Here is a 17,988-nt window from a genome sequence, read left to right as displayed (position 1 = left end):
AAAAGATTTTAGGGATAAACACAGAGCTGGCAGACTTTAATTCTGCTAGATAAGAACATTTTTTAAAAATCCAGGCCGGACACAGTGGCTCATGCCTGTAATCTCAGCACTTTGGGAGGCCAAGGTGGGTGGATCACGAGGTCAGGAGTCCAAGACCAGCCTGGCCCACATGGTGAAACCCTGTCTCTACTAAAAAAATAAGCCGGGCGTGATGGCAGGCGCCTATAATCCCAGCTACTTGGGAGGCTGAGGCAGGAGAATTGCTTGAACCTGGGAGGTGGAGGTTGCAGTGAGCTGAGATTGCACCACTGCACTCCAGCCTGAGTGACAGAGCGGAGACTCAGTCTTAAAAAAAAAAAAAAAAAAAAAAAATCCACTATTACCAACATTATTCATAAAAAAAGAAAATATAACTCCCTCAAAGTAGGAAGGGCAAGATTTAAAACTGAATATATTTAGCTTTACAGAAGTTTACTTTCTTGCCCCTGCCTTTTTACATTTTGATATTGACTGATGAAAACTCTTATGTCATAGGCTGGTACCAGTCTACAGACCAGTGTTTATAAACCCACTTTGGCTATTTCTCCTCCTTTAGAGAGGAAGGTAAGATGATGTAGTAATAAAAGGGAGTATAGCAAAATGGCTAGGGCTAAGAACTTTGAGGCCAAATTTTGAGTTTGAATCTTAGCTTTCAATATGACCTTGGGCAAATTACTTAATCTCTCAACACTCTAAGGCCAGAGGAACTGTCCAGGTAAGCACAGGCCCAGCTGTCAACCCACAGATTTGTGGAGCTAAATAAATGAGTTGTTATTTTAGGTAACTAGGTTTTGAAAGTTGTTAGTTATGCAGTAAAAGCTAACTGATACATGTTGGATGTGTCAGACAGATATGAGAGGTAAAACTGACCAGATTCATGTAATAGCAGCTGAGAGAATTATACGATTCAAATTACTTCTAATTGGCTCACCAATATTCTAGGTCAGGGAACTAACACACATATATTTTGTTATGTCACAATTCTGTTTAAGAAAATGAATTTCAGAAATTTTACTTATGACATTTCCTGTGGACCTCTGCAACTAAATAAAAATTTCCATATCAACATCATTTTCTTAGAATAAATATTTCTCAAAAATCATCAAATATAAGAAACCTAAGGTTCACATCTGAGCTTTAGAGTCTGATAGCCTACATGGTTCAGACTGTTTGTGTCTTATCCACATTCCCAGAAGATAAAGTCCTTTCAATTCCATTATCTATTTACAATTGCTTCTAGATGGAAGTCATTCAGGATATTAGGTCTTTGAGGGAACATTTGTGTTGATGAGAAATTACAGGCTTCACTCTAAAATCATCCTGTATTTCACATGAACTAAAGTGATTTCTCTCTCTCTTTTTTAAAATCATGGCTGGAGAGGATAATCTTTACATTTTTTAACTAACGAAGGCTCAAATAATCATAGACAGTGTTTATGAAATTTGGTGCTGGTCTAGCTTCAGCTTGACTAAGACTCTGGAGGTATAACACTAGTGTAGCATGTAATAAAGCATCCTATCACTGTGCAAGGGCATAGCTCTCTCTTCCTTTCTCTTGCATGAACTTGAACTACTATCTGTGGTGAATGTTTCTTATTTTTTTCTTTTTCTTTTTTTTGTAGAGACAGGGTCTCCCCCTGTTGCCCAGACTGTAGTGCAGTGGCGTGACCTCAGCTCACTGTAGCCTCAACTTTCTGGGCTCAAGTGATCCTCTCACCTCAGCCTCTTGAGTAGTTGGGACTACAGGCACATGCCACCCTACTTGGCTATTTATTTATTTATTTATTTATTTTTGTAGAGACTGGGGTCTCACTGTACTGTCCAGGCTGGTCTTGAAATCCTAGCCTCATGTGATCCTCCTGCTTTTGTCTCCCAAAGTGTTGGGATTACAGGTGTGAGCCACCACGCCTGGCCTGTTTCATATTCCTAATGACCAAGCCAATTCCACAGTTCATTTGATGGTTTTAAGAAAAATTTCTGCTCAAGAAATAAAACAGAGAAGATGTCCCATTAGAGCAGAAAGACAAGAAAAAGAGTTGTTGACATCCGGTTGTTTAGCAGTGGGGAGCTGTCATCTTGGTCACCATCAAGTAAATCCTCAGCAGACGTGGGTCATATGAAGGTTTGGTTTTTGAGTGAAGAAGTGTGAGAAACGATATATTCAACAGTTACCAAGTTGTCTTCTAGTCTTGCTGAGATGGAGAGCAAAGGAAGCGTGTAGTGAAAAAAAAAAAAAAAAAAATCCCAAGAATTCTGCACCACGTCTATGCATAACACAATGAAGCAGCAATTAAGAAGAATGGGGGAGGAAGCTATAAATGTTTGGGACCAAAAAACAAGGTGAGGATAGAAAATATGAAGATAATTAGGGAGTCTTTATGGTCCTCAGAAGTATAGATAGGTGCCACATGAAGAGGAAGTGGCATCCTTGTTCTGAAAACAACTCTTTAAAAAATTTTTTAAACCAATGTTCTTTTCTAAACATGAATTAGAGAATGAAATTGTTTTTTGTTTGTTTTTGAGACAAGGTCTCACTCTGTCACCCAGTCTGGAGTGCAGGGGTGCAATCACAGTGCACTGCAGCCTCGACTTCCCAGGCTCCAGCAATCCTCCCACCTCAGCCTCCTGAGTAGCTGGAACCACAGGCTCATGCCACCATGCCCAGCTAATTTTTTTATTTTTGGTAGAAATGGGGTCTTGCCACGTTGTCCAGGCTCGTCTTGAACTGCTGAGCTCAAGCTATTCACCTGCCTTGGCCTCCCAAAGTGCTGGAATTACAGGTGTGAGCCACTGCTCCCAGCCTAGAGAATATAATTAGTGTTCCTTTTTATTAGATGGGAAACAGGAGAATTATTTGCATTGTGATTGCTAAGTGGTTTTCAGAGTCGTTTGCATATTATAGGTAATATTTTTAAGGGTAATACATTTTCCCTGCTGAAGCTGTTGTGAGGATTTTTAAAATAAAGAGTATTCTGGCTGGGGGTGGTGGCTAATGTCTGTAATCCCAAATGAACTGTCATTTTAATGAAATGTAATCCAGCACTTTGGGAGTCCTAGGCAGGAGGACTGCTTGAGGCCAAGAGTTCAACCAGACTAGGTAACAGAGTGAGACTCTGTCTCTACGAAAAATTAAAAAAAAACCCTGTAGTCCCAGCTACTCGGGAGACTGAGGTGGGAGGAGGGCTTGAGCCCAGGAGTTTGAGGCTGCAGTGAGCTATGATTGTGCTATTGCACTCCAGCCTAGGTGACAGAGTGAGACCCCATCTCCCCCTCCAAAAAATGTATTATGAGGCAGTACAATTACTTTATTATCATTCCAAATAAAATATTCTGGCTAGGTGCAGTGGCTCATGCCTGTAAATCCCAGGACTTTGGGAGGCTGAGGCAGGTGGATCACCTTAGGTCAGGAGTTCGAGACCAGCCTGGTTAACATGGCAAAACTCCATCTTTACTAAACATACAAAAATTAGCCAAGTGTGGTGGCAGATGCCTGTAATTCTAGTTATTTGGGAGGATGAGGTAGGAGAATTGCTTGAACCTGGGAGGCAGAGGTTGCAGTGAGTCAAGATTGTGTCACTGCACTCCAGCCTGGGTGGCAGAGCAAGACTCCATCTCAAAACAAAAACAAAAACAAAACAAAAAACCCAACAAAATAAAGTTCTCTAATCTATATGTGGCTCTTAACCATATTTAATGAAGTTTTTTTTTTTTAAATTCTAAGAATGTTGGTTCTTGGGTGAAGTCTAGTCTTTTATCTGAGAGTTGTATGTAAGTGTCTACACATCATCTGTCAAAGGTGTACTCACTTTCAGTCTAAAGATGATTTGTAGGTCCTGTCCATATTCCTACAGCTGCCATAAAACATATGACTAAATCATATTAGATTAACACAGGCTGGTATTGACAGCCCAGTGGGAACATATTGATTAGGTCCTTTTTCATGTTATTTGTTATGATTTTTCTTCTCAGTTTCATTTACCGGGAAGACACAGGGGAAGAGATTTCACTGGGAACAATGACAGTGCCTGTCACAAAATGTTCTCAATGTTTCCATTTGTTACTATGGCAGTGACAAAGAGGGTTCCAAATGAAAAGGCAGACCTGCTGTGACAAAGCACAGCAGGACAACAGGAAGAAATTTTCTCCTGACCTAGGAAATTAGGAAATCATCCTTAGAGATTATAGAATTGTCTCCATTTCCAAGAGTACAATCCTAGTACTTGGGCTTTTGAGGAAGAACGTGAAAAGATTAGTTCTATCAGGGCTGGCCGGTGACAAATAAAGAGCAAATATCACAAAGCGCTTAAGACCTCCAAATAGAACAAGGAGTGATGCTTGTAGAGGCTGGAGGGATTTGTTACTGTCACTAAACTCGTGAGATGGAACTATGAATTTAATTTAATTTAATTTATGTACATTTGGGTTACTCATTTTTAAATTATACATGAAAATCCATGATGTAGTCATATATCTTTTTAGCTGGCTAAAGGAACACATGGCACTCTGCTACTGATATAGATAATTAGCACATGGTAGCTGGAGTGATACTTTATCCAAAATCTGAAATTTATGCAAAGAAAATTATTGTCCTTCAGAGAGTTAAATTACCACAAAGTGGACTAAAATATAGATATGCAAAGTCACAAAAGACAGAAATACTCTTAGGCCAGCAAAACTTGAAAGTTACAGGATGAATATATTAACCATCCAAAGATAGAATGTGTCAATCAGAAAGAAGATATGTTAATTGGGCAACGAAGCAAAGAAAAATAAACTACATAGTAAATGTAAAAGTTGCCACTGCCTGAGATTCATTTCCAAGATGGAAGTAGTCAGCGCCTATTATTTAATTAATTAATTAATTAATTTTTTTGAGACAAGGTCTCACTCTGTCACCCAGACTGGAGTGCAGTAGTAAGATCTTGGCTCACTGCAACCTCTGCCTCCTGGGTTCAAGTGATTCTCCTGCCTCAGCCACCCAAGTTGCTAGGACTTCAGGCATGCAACGCCAAGCCCGGCTAATTTTTCTATTTTTAGTAGAGATGGGGTTTCGCCATGTTGGCCAGGCTGGTCTCAAACTCCTGGCCTCAAGTGATCCACCTGCTTCGGCCTCCCAAAGTGCTGGGATTACAGGCATGAGCCACCACACCTGGCTGATTTAGTACTTACATTTAAGTCTTTGATCTATTTTGTTAATTTTTCCATATGGGCAGGGCCTCAGCCTCCCGAGTAGCTGGGACTACAAGTGCATGTTACCTTGCCTGGCTAATTTTTTGTATTTTTAGTAGAGACAGAGTTTCGCCATGTTGGCCAGGCTGGCCTCAAATTCCTGGCCTCAAGTGACCCGCCTGCCTTGGCCTCTCAAAGTGCTAGGATTTCAGGTGTGAGTCACTGTGTGGAGCCAACAGCTGTTGTTTCTAATCCCAGTAGAAAGGCTCTTGCTGGTGTGAAGAGGGAGCAGGGGGTTTTAACCAATGGATGTTTTAGTATTTCCAACTAACAAGACCATTTCTGTTGTAAGATGGATGCATCAGGTTGTTAGATGGGTGCTATTGATAGGGACAGGAGGCAGGCAAATTCTGGGCAGAAGAGGGTGGGTCTCTGGTGAGGGCCCCACCCTAAAGCCAAAAAGCCTAATACCACGGCCCAAAGTGAGAACTTACATCCTTGTTTTCCTGCTCAAATGTTGCCTTTTCCAAAACTACCCACGGCCACCCCACCCACAATCCTGTGCCCATAAAAAACCCAGGCTCAGCCGACAGAGAAAGGAGAAGAGGAGAAGCAGCTAGATGTTGGAGACCACGATTGGACACTGGAGAGAAGCGGCTTGACTTCAGAGGGACAGCTTGATGGCATAGCTTTGGAGAGGAGTCTGGCTGGGGACGACCGGACTCCAGGGGATTATCTTCCTACTCCATCCCCCTTTCAGCTCCCCTTCCTGCTGAGAGCCACTTTCATCGGCAATAAAATCCCCTGCATTTACCATCTCCAATTCGTTTGTGTGACCCCATTTATCCTGGACGCCAGACAAGAACTCAGGTGCCAAGAACTCAGCCCTTTGTGGGTGCAAAGGGCTGTCACACTGGTGACAAAGGAGGGTCACTCCACTGAGCTGTTACCGCTTAAGCTGTCTACGGACAGCAAAGCTAAAAGGGCACTGTAGCGCTTCCTCTGGGGAACCAGAGGTCAAGGACACCTTCCCTTAGACGCTGCCACTGGGCTGGTATGGCGTTCGCTCTTACCAGTGCCCAGAAGTGCTTGGCCCAGCTCCTGCACCTGCTCACCTGTGCTCCCCCTCCTGTGAGGGGTGGAGCAGTGAGTGAGTGAAGTTCCCTCCTGCTGGCATCAAAGTGGCCAGCTAGTTCCAGTGCCCACACACCGCAGTTACTGCCTGAGAAGGGCTTAGGGAAATATCTTGCTTCACTATTAAACAGCTGATTCATATAACTCTCTTATTTGGAGTCCATGCTAACCAAGCAAGTTTATCATCTGGCGCGCAATCGATGCTACAGCTTAGCAACAAGCTCTTGGTTCAAACTCACCAGGGACTACAGTTCTTGGATTCTCTTCCCTTTCAGTTTTTCTTTCTTTTCCTCAACAATCTTACCTTAGAGTCCTCAGAACCCTGTCAGATTACAAAAGATCCTCTTTAATAAGTGAAGTCATCTACTCAGATAACAGGAAGATTCTCTGGCAAAACCAGCTTTTGTCAGGAAGGCTGGTCTGCGATTCTCAGTTATAATGGTGAGATTTACATAAATGTTTAGAGAAGCAGTATTAGTGTGGTCAGTAAAAGCCCTGACTTTGGAGACAGACTTTCTGGGTTTGAATCCTGGCTCTGCTACTCTCTAGCCATGAGACTATGGGCACATTATCTCACCTTTCTTTGTCTCTGTTTTTTTTCATCAGTAAAATAGGGGTAAAAATAATCTACTCCAAGAAGCTTTTATGAACACTAAATTAGTTAATATATATAAAGTATTTAAGATATTGGTTGGTTAGTAGGTACTGTATAAAGGTTATCTATTGCTGTTACTTTGTAGCTTGACTCACATTTGACAGAATGTGCTAAAGATGGCAACATAAGTATTCCATTAATAAACTGACATTAGGATTTTCATCTCATTGCATGACCCAGTGTTTTGGGATCTGATTACCCTGGGAACTGAGTAGGTTCAAAGTGAGAAAATTGGCTATCTAATTGTATTACCAGTAAAGTCCTGCCTAGTTTCTACCTGCCTTCCACTTTCTCTATTCTGATTCCAACAATGTGTAGTGAAATCTAGTGTCTGGAGCTTTGAAATGCTAGAAATGAATAAAGTGAGGAAGCTGCCCATGAGTAAAAAAGGGTTTGGCAAACTATAGTCTGTAGGCCAACACTGGCCTATGGCATGTTTTTGTACAGCTAGAGAGCTAGGAAAGGTTTTTACATATTAAAAGTGCTATTAAAAAAAACAAAAAAACAAAAAACAAAGCAAAACACAAGCAAGCAAACAAAGATATGCAATACAGCCTGTATATGACTTGCAAAGCCTAAAATAGTCACCATTTGGCCTTTTACAAAAAAAAAAAAAAAAAGATTGTGGATCCCTGTTCTATACTCTTTTTCTGTTTTACGTACCTAACTATACCCCAACAATAAATATAATGAAGTAGGATAAAAAGAGGCTGAAAAATCCTCTAACAAAAAATCCCAATTGCTTTGATGAAGTAGTTTATTTATCACTCTAACGACAATACAAATGGCAGCTAGCTGTTCCTACCTGAGTATCCTAAGAATGGCCTCTCCCTCCTCCAAAAAGTCTATATATTCTCACCTAGTATCGGTAGCATTACAGATAGGTGACTGTAACAGAATCTGCTGTTATAGGGCTAGGAAGCCTAGTAACTCAAGGCCAGAGGTAGTGGCTATTTAGGTCACCATCAAATCTATGATGGCCTCATTATGTGTCCTACTGAATGTCAAAGAAATACAAGACTTCATGTTTTAAAGATTTTAAAGTACTTAAGTAATGTACATACAGTGTATAAGTTTAAAAGTTTCTAGACTAAGATTCCTGGTTTGACCAATTTCTAACCAAGAAATCACTAGGGTTTTCTTAATGTATTACAGAATATGGCTAAATTCAGAATAAAATATTTTTAGCCTACATACATCTATAGCTCTAAAGAGTAAAAAATAGGAAAATTGGCTGCTAAGTACTCTAATATTACCAATAATGAAGACTTTCCGAGCAAGAAAATAAAAAACACAATCATAACAGTGAAGTAGAATGTTGTCTGTGGTACAGCCTCTTTCCAAAGAATACAGGGCATGGGGCATCCTAATAGTTAATAGTTCATTTAAGATTGGGCACGACCAGCCTGCCCAACATGGCAAAACCCCATCTCCACTAAAAGTACAAAAATTAGCCAGGTGTGGTGGCGGGCGCCTGTGGTCCCAGCTGCTCAGGAGGCTGAGGCAGGAGAATCATTTGAACCGGGAGGCAGAGGTTGCAGTGAGCTGAGATTGCAACACTGCACACCAGCCTGGGAGACAGAGTGAGACTCCGTATCAAAAACAAACAAAAAACTGGGCATGAATAGTTTTAGAGAAAGAAAAATAAAAATGTATGTTGGTAAAAGACCATTAAAATAAAATATTAAGTTAAAACCATCACACAAACTTAAATAAGTTTCCCATGATTCAAATTATCCTCCAGAGAAAAAGGGACAATGATCAGCTCCACTTGCTTGCTTTTTTTTTTTTTTTAAATTAACCTGGTCTGACTGGGAAAGACCCCTTTGGGGTATCTTTGAGGAAGCTAAAGCTTTCTAGAGACTATAAACTAGCCTAATTAACTACACTTAACTGGAAGGAATTTAGACTTATCAAAAGAATTTTTGAATCAGATTTTGGATCAATCTAAGTCACTGAGCCAAAAATCTTCTATTGTCTTGATTTTATTTTTGAGTATTCATTACCAAAATCATTAGTTCATATAAAATTTGCCAGTTCTTATAGAGCCTAAAATAGGCAAAAATTGAACCCTTCCTAGTATAACAAACAACCACTATTGTGTTTGAAACAGATGTTTTAACCAAAGGATATCATCCAAAGACACCATCCTTAGTTATTAGCATACTGTTTAATATTCATCACAACTTGTTTTAAAGAACAAAAATGTGTTAACATTTAAGCCTGAAGGGCTACGAATATACTATATACTGTACTTGATGCAGCTTGTTTATGCAATTTTCTGACAGATACAATTAATCTTGTGAAAATGACTAGGGTATAGCACAGTAGCAAATTATCTTTTCCAAACACAATTTTTCCTGTGGTAAAACCCCTCTATAATACTGACAATGATAGAAGTATATAGAAAGAACTTCATAAGTGAATTACTTAAAAGAAGAAATTAAAAGTTATTAAATGAATAAATCGGCCGGGCGCGGTGGCTCACGCCTGTAATCCCAGCACTTTGGGAGGCCGAGACGGGTGGATCACGAGGTCAGGAGATCGAGACCATCCTGGCTAACACGGTGAAACCCCGTCTCTACTAAAAATACAAAAAATTAGCCGGGCGCAGTGGCGGGCGCCTGTAGTCCCAACTACTTGGGAGGCTGAGGCAGGAGAATGGCGTGAACCCGGGAGGTGGAGCTTGCAGTGAGCTGAGATCCGGCCACTGCACTCCAGCCTGGGCGACAGAGCGAGACTTCGTCTTAAAAAAAAAAAAAAAAAAAAAAAAAAGAATAAATCTTGGTTATATGGTAGAAACAAGGGTTAAAATGTTTAACTTGTAAGTAAATGAAATAAATTAGTCTGTACCTCCAACAAATGCATCTCCAGCTCCATTGGTATCAATAATTTCTTTCTGGTCTTGATCCAAGACAGCAAAAGCAGTGACTTCACTTTCTGCAATTAGAGTCAAAGAAAGGCAGACTGACTTCTCTTTGTAACACTCAATACAAGCTCGCCCAGTAATGTTTGAAGCTCTTTCATCACTCATCATTCAAAGAGAGACAGGACATAAGCTCCATATTCTGTACAGGGGCACTTGGGAACTATGGTGTAAAATCATATGCAAGTAACACTTTTTTGGTAACTTTCAGCATACAGATGCTGCTGTATATGTCTTATGACAGTTATACCTAGGTAGTTCACATTTTTTTTTTTTTTTGGAATGACTACAAACAGTAGCAGTACATTTTTGGACAGTGCAAATGAACAGAAGCCATAAACTAAAAGAAGTGTTGGTATGGATTGGATAATGCGTTTCTAATAAAGCTTCAAGCCTGACTATATTCCTAGCAGTGAAATGTTGGGTACAGTTAAAGAGTTGTAAATTAAAAAAAAAAAAAAAAAAAAAAAAAGAATATTGGCTGTTTCTTTACAGAAAATCACAATGGCACAATAAAAACATTACTATTATTCTGTTAAAATACTTCATCCCAATGTCAATAATTTTTTTATCTTAGTTGGTTTATTAAAAACAACCTAATCTGGTCATGTTTTGTAAAGAAGTCACTATCTGTCAACTGGCAAAAGGGAAAGCTACTACCGAATGCATGGGCAGAACAAAAGGGACAGTGCAATGGGGTCTTGTCCTAGAGCAGTCTGGACCAGGGCTTGTTTTGACTACAGAGTAACCTAATTTAGTACTTTAAATGTGGCACATGACAGTGGAATGAACTTATCTGTGATGAAATCTGGCTTACAAGACACATCTGCACATGATTGGACAGTGCTTCTTACTGGGGACTGGAAGTTCTGAAATCATAAATTTGCATCCCTATGGGGACAGACATGGCTAAAGACTTGTAAACTTCAGTCTCATTTAAGACCAAGAGGGAGGCAAAAGGAGATCTTGAGAAACTTAAGAAAGGTATTAATAAAGAACATAGAGAATCTTCAAAAGCATATTCTGTCTAGCTTTTGCTACCTGCTCTTAATGGAAACTTTCAACAAGAGACATAAATATGTTAATGAAAAAACTCTCCTGGAAAGATTGATATTCAAGAAGAGGACTCATTTACTTAGTCAATCTTTTTAAAAATCTTTTTTTTTTTTAGGTCTTGCTCTGTCATCCAGGCTGGAGTGCAGTTGTGTAATCATAACACACTCCAGCCTTGCCCTCAAGGGATCAAGGCATCCTCCTGTCTCAGCCTCCCGTGTAGTTGGGACCACAGATACACAGCGCCACAGCTGGTTAACTTTTTGCTTTTTTGTGGGGTGGGGAGGGCAGGGGGGTGGGTGGTTAGATACATGGTCTCGCTTTGCTGCCCAGGCTAGTTTCAAACTCCTGGGCTCAAGCAATCCCCTGCCTTGGTCTCCCAAAGTGCTAGGATTACAGGCATGAGCCACTGCATCTCGCTTAAACTTTTTTTTCTTTTGAGACAGTCTCATTCTGTTGTCCCGGCTGGAGTGCAGTGGCGTGATCTCAGCTCATTGCAACCTCCGCCTCCTGGTTCAAGTTATTCTCATGATTTAAGCCTCCCAAGTAGCTGGGATTATAGTCGTGCGCCACCACGCCTGGCTAATTTTTGTATTTTTAGTAGAGACAGGATTTCGCCATATTGGCCAGGCTGGTCTCGAACCGCTGACCTCAAGTGATCTGACTGCCTCAGCCTCCCAAAGTGCTGGGATTAGGCGTGAGCCACCACGCCCGGCCAAACTCTTTAAGTAACTGAACTTTCCACTTTTTGTAACATGAGGGCCTACATGGCAGTTGACAAGATTTTGATTAATTGAAAGTTATGGCACAAATATCCAGACTTACATTTTCTAGAGAGTATATATAGTACATACTACTACACAGGCCAAAAAAAAAGTAAGCAGATTTTATTAGAAATACTTGGGAAAGGTCTGCAGTCTGATTTAGGAAAAGGTCTGTACCATATATACTTATAAAGAAATCTGGTTTTACTACTTCCAAGTACAAGCTACACTATACAGGGAAATAACAACTATAAACTAAAACCAAACAGGTACTAAAATAAGTAAAATGAGTAAGTTAATGACACCATTACTATTTATAATACATTTACATTATGTAATAATCTAACATGTCTATAAAACATTTTAGGTAATATAAGAATTAATTACTAGATTTATAGATTGGAAAATAATTATATATAAATGGTAAGTAAACCAAAATTATACAGAATTCCTTGAGCTCCTTGTTTGAAAACAATTATTTATTTTTGACTGCATAAATCTTTATTTATGAACAGAATCTAATCGACAATGGAAGAGATTATTTTGAATTTTATTCTTAAGAATGATGACTTCTGGCCGGGCATGGTGGCTCACACCTGTAATCCCAGCACTTTGGGAGGTGGAGGTGGATGGATCATGAGGTCAGGAGTTCAACCAGCCTGGGCAACATGGTAAAATCCCGGCTCCACTAAAAATACAAAAAAAAAAATTAGCTGGGCATGGTGGTATGTGCCTGAAATCCCAGCTACTCTGGAGGCTGAGGCAGGAGAATTGCTTAAACCCAGGAAGTGGAGGTTGCAGTGAGCTGAGATTGCACCACTGCACTCCTGCCTGGGGACAGAGTGAGACTCCCTCTCGGGAAAAAAGAAAAAAAAAAAAAAAGAATCATGACTTCTTGATCTAAATTGCTGAAAATTCTACATAAATGCAGCTTTATAATGCTTTTTCTAGATATATATATATACACACACACACACCATTGAGATACTTTATCCTTAGTTATCATATGAAGTTCAATTTCCTGAAATACAAAGTATAATCATTTTCTACCTTTTTATACTTATCAGTATAGATAAGTATATGAGAATATCACATATGCAAAAGATGTGTCATAAACTCAGTTTTCATTATTTTCTATTATCTAAAGAACTACAAGAACTCCTTTCAAAATGATGACACTGAAAAATCTTTAAGATCCCAAAATGTGCTCCTTGTCATAGAAGACTAAAAAATATTTAATAATACTTACGTTTTATTACATTTTTAGTATGCTCTGATTTTCAAATGACTTAAGCTGGTTTACAGAGCTATTATGAAAAGTCACGGCCAGGCACAGTGGCTCACGCCTGTAATCCCAGCACTTTGGGAGGCCGAGGCGGGTGGATCACTTGAGGTCAGGAATTCAAGACCAGCCTCAGCAACATGGTAAAACTGTGTGTCTATTAAAAATACAAAAATTAGTCGGGCATGGTGGCATGTGCCTGTAATTCTAGCTACTTGGGAGGCTGAGGCACGAGAATCGCTGGAATCTGGGAGGCGGAGGTTGCAGTGAGCAGAGATCATGCCACTGCACTCCAGCCTGGGCGACAGTGAAACTCAGTCTCAAAAAAAAAAAGTCACAAAACTAACAATTTTCACTAGCATGACCTATTCCATGGCTATTCTAGGAAATTTATTATATGAACACAGAAGTACATTCACTAAATCTAAATATACACTTACAGGTATGGATGTTATTCAACCAATGAAGCCTAAGACATTTACATGACTCTCACTGGGACCTAGTTTTCTTAGGCATGAAATGAGCCTGGAGTAGCTGTTGGAACAATTAGTAAAAACTAACTTTCTGCCCTAATTGTAAAAAAATGACCCGGTTAGTTTTGATCAAGTACTTCTACCTAAGAGCTTAAGATTATTCATAGCATTTATTTCTCAATTCTTCACAAACTTTTTGTAAAGTGAGAAGGAAAAGGGTTGGGAATAATTATTATTCCTACTTTCTGGATTTCTAAAAAACCACTAAATCATAAGCTTCCCCAAGCAGACAGGAAACAAACACTAACAATTCAGTTGATAATAGATTTGTTTTGTGTCATTTATTAGATAAGACTGCAGCATGCCTTCATTCAAAACAATAAAATTTAGCTTACCTAGAACACAAAATAATCAATTTTAGGCATTCTCTAGACACTTCATACAAATAATTTATTCTTCACTTAAATATGAGACAAGCTTCACTATCTAATCACTTAAGAGGCCAATCTAGTTAGAATAAAAACATCTTCATGCATCTATACTGAAAGTCAGCTATAGTAGAGATGGTTAAGTTTCTAAAAATGCCACAATATCTAACTGAACAATAATAAAAATCCAGTCATTCAAGTCCAAACAATTAAATGTTTCTTCAGGTTTACCTCCACCAAATTAACTATATATTTCACACCTCACAATATCCTTAGAAAATTTTGTTCCAAGTATTTTTAAAATGCCACATTGTTACTGTTTTGTTAATGTCCTAAACTGTTGAGAAGATACAACTGAAGCTGATCCAGCAGGTTGAAAGGCAGGTAGGCAGGTGTTTTTCTTTCTTTTCTCTCTCTCTTGCTTTTCCTTCCTTTCTTCATTTTCTCTCTCTCTCTCTCTCTCTCCCTCACTCCCTCCCTCTCTCTCTCTCTCTTTTTTCTCTAGTTTTTCAAGAGCTAAGGTCTTGCTCTGCCTCCCAGGCTGGAGTGCAGTGGTGTGATCATGGCTCACTGCAGCCTCAAACTCCTGGGCTACAAGGATCCTCCTGTCTCAGCCTCCTGAGCAGCTAGGACTACAAGTGCAAGCCAACATGCCTGGCTAATTAAAAATTTTTTTTTGGTAGAGATGGGGTCTTGCTTTGCTCTCCGGGCTGGTCTTGAGCCCTTGGCTTCAAGTGATCCTCCTGCCTCAGCCTCCTGAACACCAGACATGAGTCACCACACTTGGCCTGGTGTTTTTCAACCTCAAGGTAAAATGCAGTCACTACCCCTGCCACTGCCTCTGACCCAGCATCAATAGGCATGGAAGAAACAGAAAAGTGATGGTAAAAACTTCTCCAGAAAGTGAAAAGTATGACTATGTAAAAACCAGAACACTTCACATTCTTTTAAGAGGCTCCTGTATCTTGGCCATTGTTTATAATAAGGTAATCTCCATAGTATTAAAATGTTTTTGTTTGCTTGTTTTTAAAAACTATTTAGAAATAATTTTACATTAACAGAAAAGTTCCCAGAAAAATACAGACAACATCTATGCAACATTTATCCAGATTTACCGTTTTTTAACATTTTGCCACATTTAGTTGATCATTCCTCCCATATATATATATATATAACATTATTTATTCTTTCAAACTTTTTTAGCATTTGTGGTATATATTATGCCTTTTACCCCTTAATACTTCAGTGTGTATTTCCTAAGAGTAATGATATTCTGTTAGCCAGGTTATAGTTGATAAACACAGAAAACAACATTTTAATCTAACCTATAGTCCAGTCCAATTTTCTTAATTGTCCTAATGTATTTTATAGCAATATTTTTAATCTGGTAGAGAATTCAGTACAGAATCACATATTACTTTTTTTTTTTGAGATGGAGTTTTGCTGTGTTGCCCAGGCTGGAGTGCAGTGGCGCGACCCTGGCTCTGCAACCTTCACCTCCCAGGTTCGAGTGATATCTTTCCTCAGACTCCTGAGCAGCTGGGACTACAGGTGCGCGCCACCACGCCCGGCTAATTTTTGTATTTTTAGTAGAGACTGGGTTTCACCAAGTTGGCCAGGCTGGTCTCGAACTCCTGACCTCAAGTGATCTGCCCATCTTGGCCTCCCAAAGTGCTGGGATTATAGGGCTGAGGTACCACACCTGGCCACATATTACTTTTAGTTGTGCTTGTTTTTAATTTAACTTTTTGAGTAGGTAATGCATTCGTATGATTCAAAAATATAAAACGTATGAAAAGCTATGCTATAAAATCTCTCTCTGCTCATCTCTCTCATTCAGCTGATTTCTGCTCCTCTACTTCCCAATCTGTTTATCACTGTTATTGCTTTCTTATATATCCTTCCAGAATTTTTCTATGCATATACAATCAACTACATTCTTATTTTTTTCCTCCCCTCACCTACACAAAAAAAGGTATCATACTATCTAGGCTACTCTGGATTATATTTTAAAATACTGGATATCTTTCAATTTTGGTAAACAGAGAATGTCCTCATTTTTTATTGCTGCATAATAGTCCACTACATGGATATACTATAATTTATTTAACCAATCCTTTACTAATGGACTTTTAGGCTATTTTCAATCTTCTGTTATCATAAACAATGTCACAAAACATTAATGCTTTTAAACAGACCTTAAATTTAATTATTTTGCTTAATAGCCAGGTCAATATCATCATTCCAGCTTTATATAGAGAACTGATAGAAGGAAACGAAACTGTTATACTAACAGCATGAAATACGCCTATATCAAGGAATAGGGAAAAAATGAGAATCCGGAAATGCTTTTCTTTTCACTAGGACACACATATCAGGATATGAGCAAAGACACCCTGCTCAGGCTGCCCTAATAAACAGGGCAATAAAACAGATGATGAACTCTGCTAATAATAGAGATTTATAGAACAATCCTAATTAACAAGGACTTTTGGGGAATAAAGAGCTCTGAGTTAATTTAATTTTCTAGTTAACTAAAGAAAAAGCAGAAAGTCTTTTTATTTGGAAATCTTTCTAAATGTATTAATATAATAATATGCCATGATATCCCTGCTTTAATTAGTTTAGCTTTTTGAACTGAATAAAATTTTTCTTTGATAATAGACAATCCTCCTGCACATCTTAATGTCATTGTTCTGAACATCAATTCTTACTGTAGTTCCAAACGTATAAGTACTTTCACAAAAAGTAGGAAAAATTAAATGTTCATGGGAAGTACACTGGATTAGGAACAAAAAAGCCATAGTTTTAGTCTAGTTTGGGTTTAGCTATTTTATTTAATAAATATTTATTAAGACTACCATGTGTCAGGTACTTTATTAGGGACTGGGAATACAGATGTGAATAGGATAAAAACTCTGGTTGTATGAGGCCAACATTCTACTGGGGATAGACAATACACAAGTAACAAATATATAAACAAGCTAATTTGATATATATATATATTGTTTGAGATAGAATCTTGCTCTGTTGCACAGGCTGGGGTACAGTGGTGCGATCTTGGCTCACTTCAAACTCCGCCTCCTGGGTTCAAGCTATTCTTGTGCCTCAGCCTCCAGAGTAGCTGGGATTACAGGCGTGCACCACTACGCCCAGCTAACTTTTTGTTCTTTTAGCAGAGATAGGGTTTCATCATGTTGGCCAGGCTTACCTTAAAATTGTGAGCTCAAGTGATCCATGATCCACCCACCTTGGCCTCCCAAAGTGCTGGGATTACAGGCATGCGCTACCATAGTCCGGCCTAACTTGAGATATTAATAGGTGCCATAGAAAAAATAAAGCAGGATGATATGATGAAGTGTGACAAGGGAGGAGAGTTAATTTACATAGGTGTTACTTTCTCACTGAGGAGGTGATATTTGAGTTGAGATTTCAAGGGCAAGAAGGAGCAAGCCATGTAAAGTTCCAGGGGTAGAACATTCAAGTGCAGAGGCCCCAGACTAGCAACAAGCTTGGCAAACTAAGACTGCTGAAGCTAAAGAAGGCCACTGTACCTGGAGTATAGTGAATGTGGGGGTTTTGCAGGATTTCATTCTATGTAAAATGGGAAAGTGTTGGAAGGTTTTAAAAAAGGGAGTGATGCAATCTCATCTTTGATTTGAAAATATTACTGGCACACTGGCTCATGTCTGTAATTCCAGCACTTTGGGAGGCTGAGGCGGGAGGACTGGTTGAGCCCAGGAGTTTGAGACCAGACTGGGAACATGGCGAAACTTCGTCTCTACTCAAAATGTAAAAATTAGCTGGGTGTGGTGGTGCATATCTATATTCCTAGCTACTCAGTAGGCTGAGGTGGGCTTGAGCCCAGGTGGTCGAGGCTGCAGTGAGCTATGATTGTGCCACTGCTCTACAGCCTGCGTGACAGAGCAACGCCCTGTCTCAAAAGGAAAAAAAAATATTTTGGCAGCCTGATAGAGAATGCACAATGGACTGGAATGGCAGGGGTTGGGGGTGGGGTCAATAATGCTACTTATCAAGAATCCTTGGGCAAGCCACAATGTAATT

General features: G+C 39.4%; 1 protein-coding gene across 6 annotated transcripts in view; it reads right to left on the bottom strand.

Moving 5' to 3' along the window:
- ADK (adenosine kinase) overlaps positions 1-17,988 on the bottom strand; it is a 566,335-nt gene that overhangs the window by 27,923 nt on the left and 520,424 nt on the right. For 5 of the 6 annotated variants that reach the window (XM_017962928.3, XM_017962924.3, XM_017962926.3 and 2 more), the window contains one exon: positions 9,851-9,937. The exons of the other annotated variant lie outside the window; for it this stretch is intronic. In XM_017962928.3, coding sequence (XP_017818417.1) covers positions 9,851-9,937 — 87 coding nt within the window. The remainder of the gene's footprint in view (positions 1-9,850; positions 9,938-17,988) is intronic. 6 annotated transcript variants of the gene reach the window in all.

The sequence above is a fragment of the Papio anubis genome, chromosome 11, assembly GCF_008728515.1.
Source record: "Papio anubis isolate 15944 chromosome 11, Panubis1.0, whole genome shotgun sequence".
Lineage (NCBI taxonomy): Eukaryota > Metazoa > Chordata > Mammalia > Primates > Cercopithecidae > Papio > Papio anubis.
This window is presented reverse-complemented; position numbering and strand designations above follow the sequence as displayed.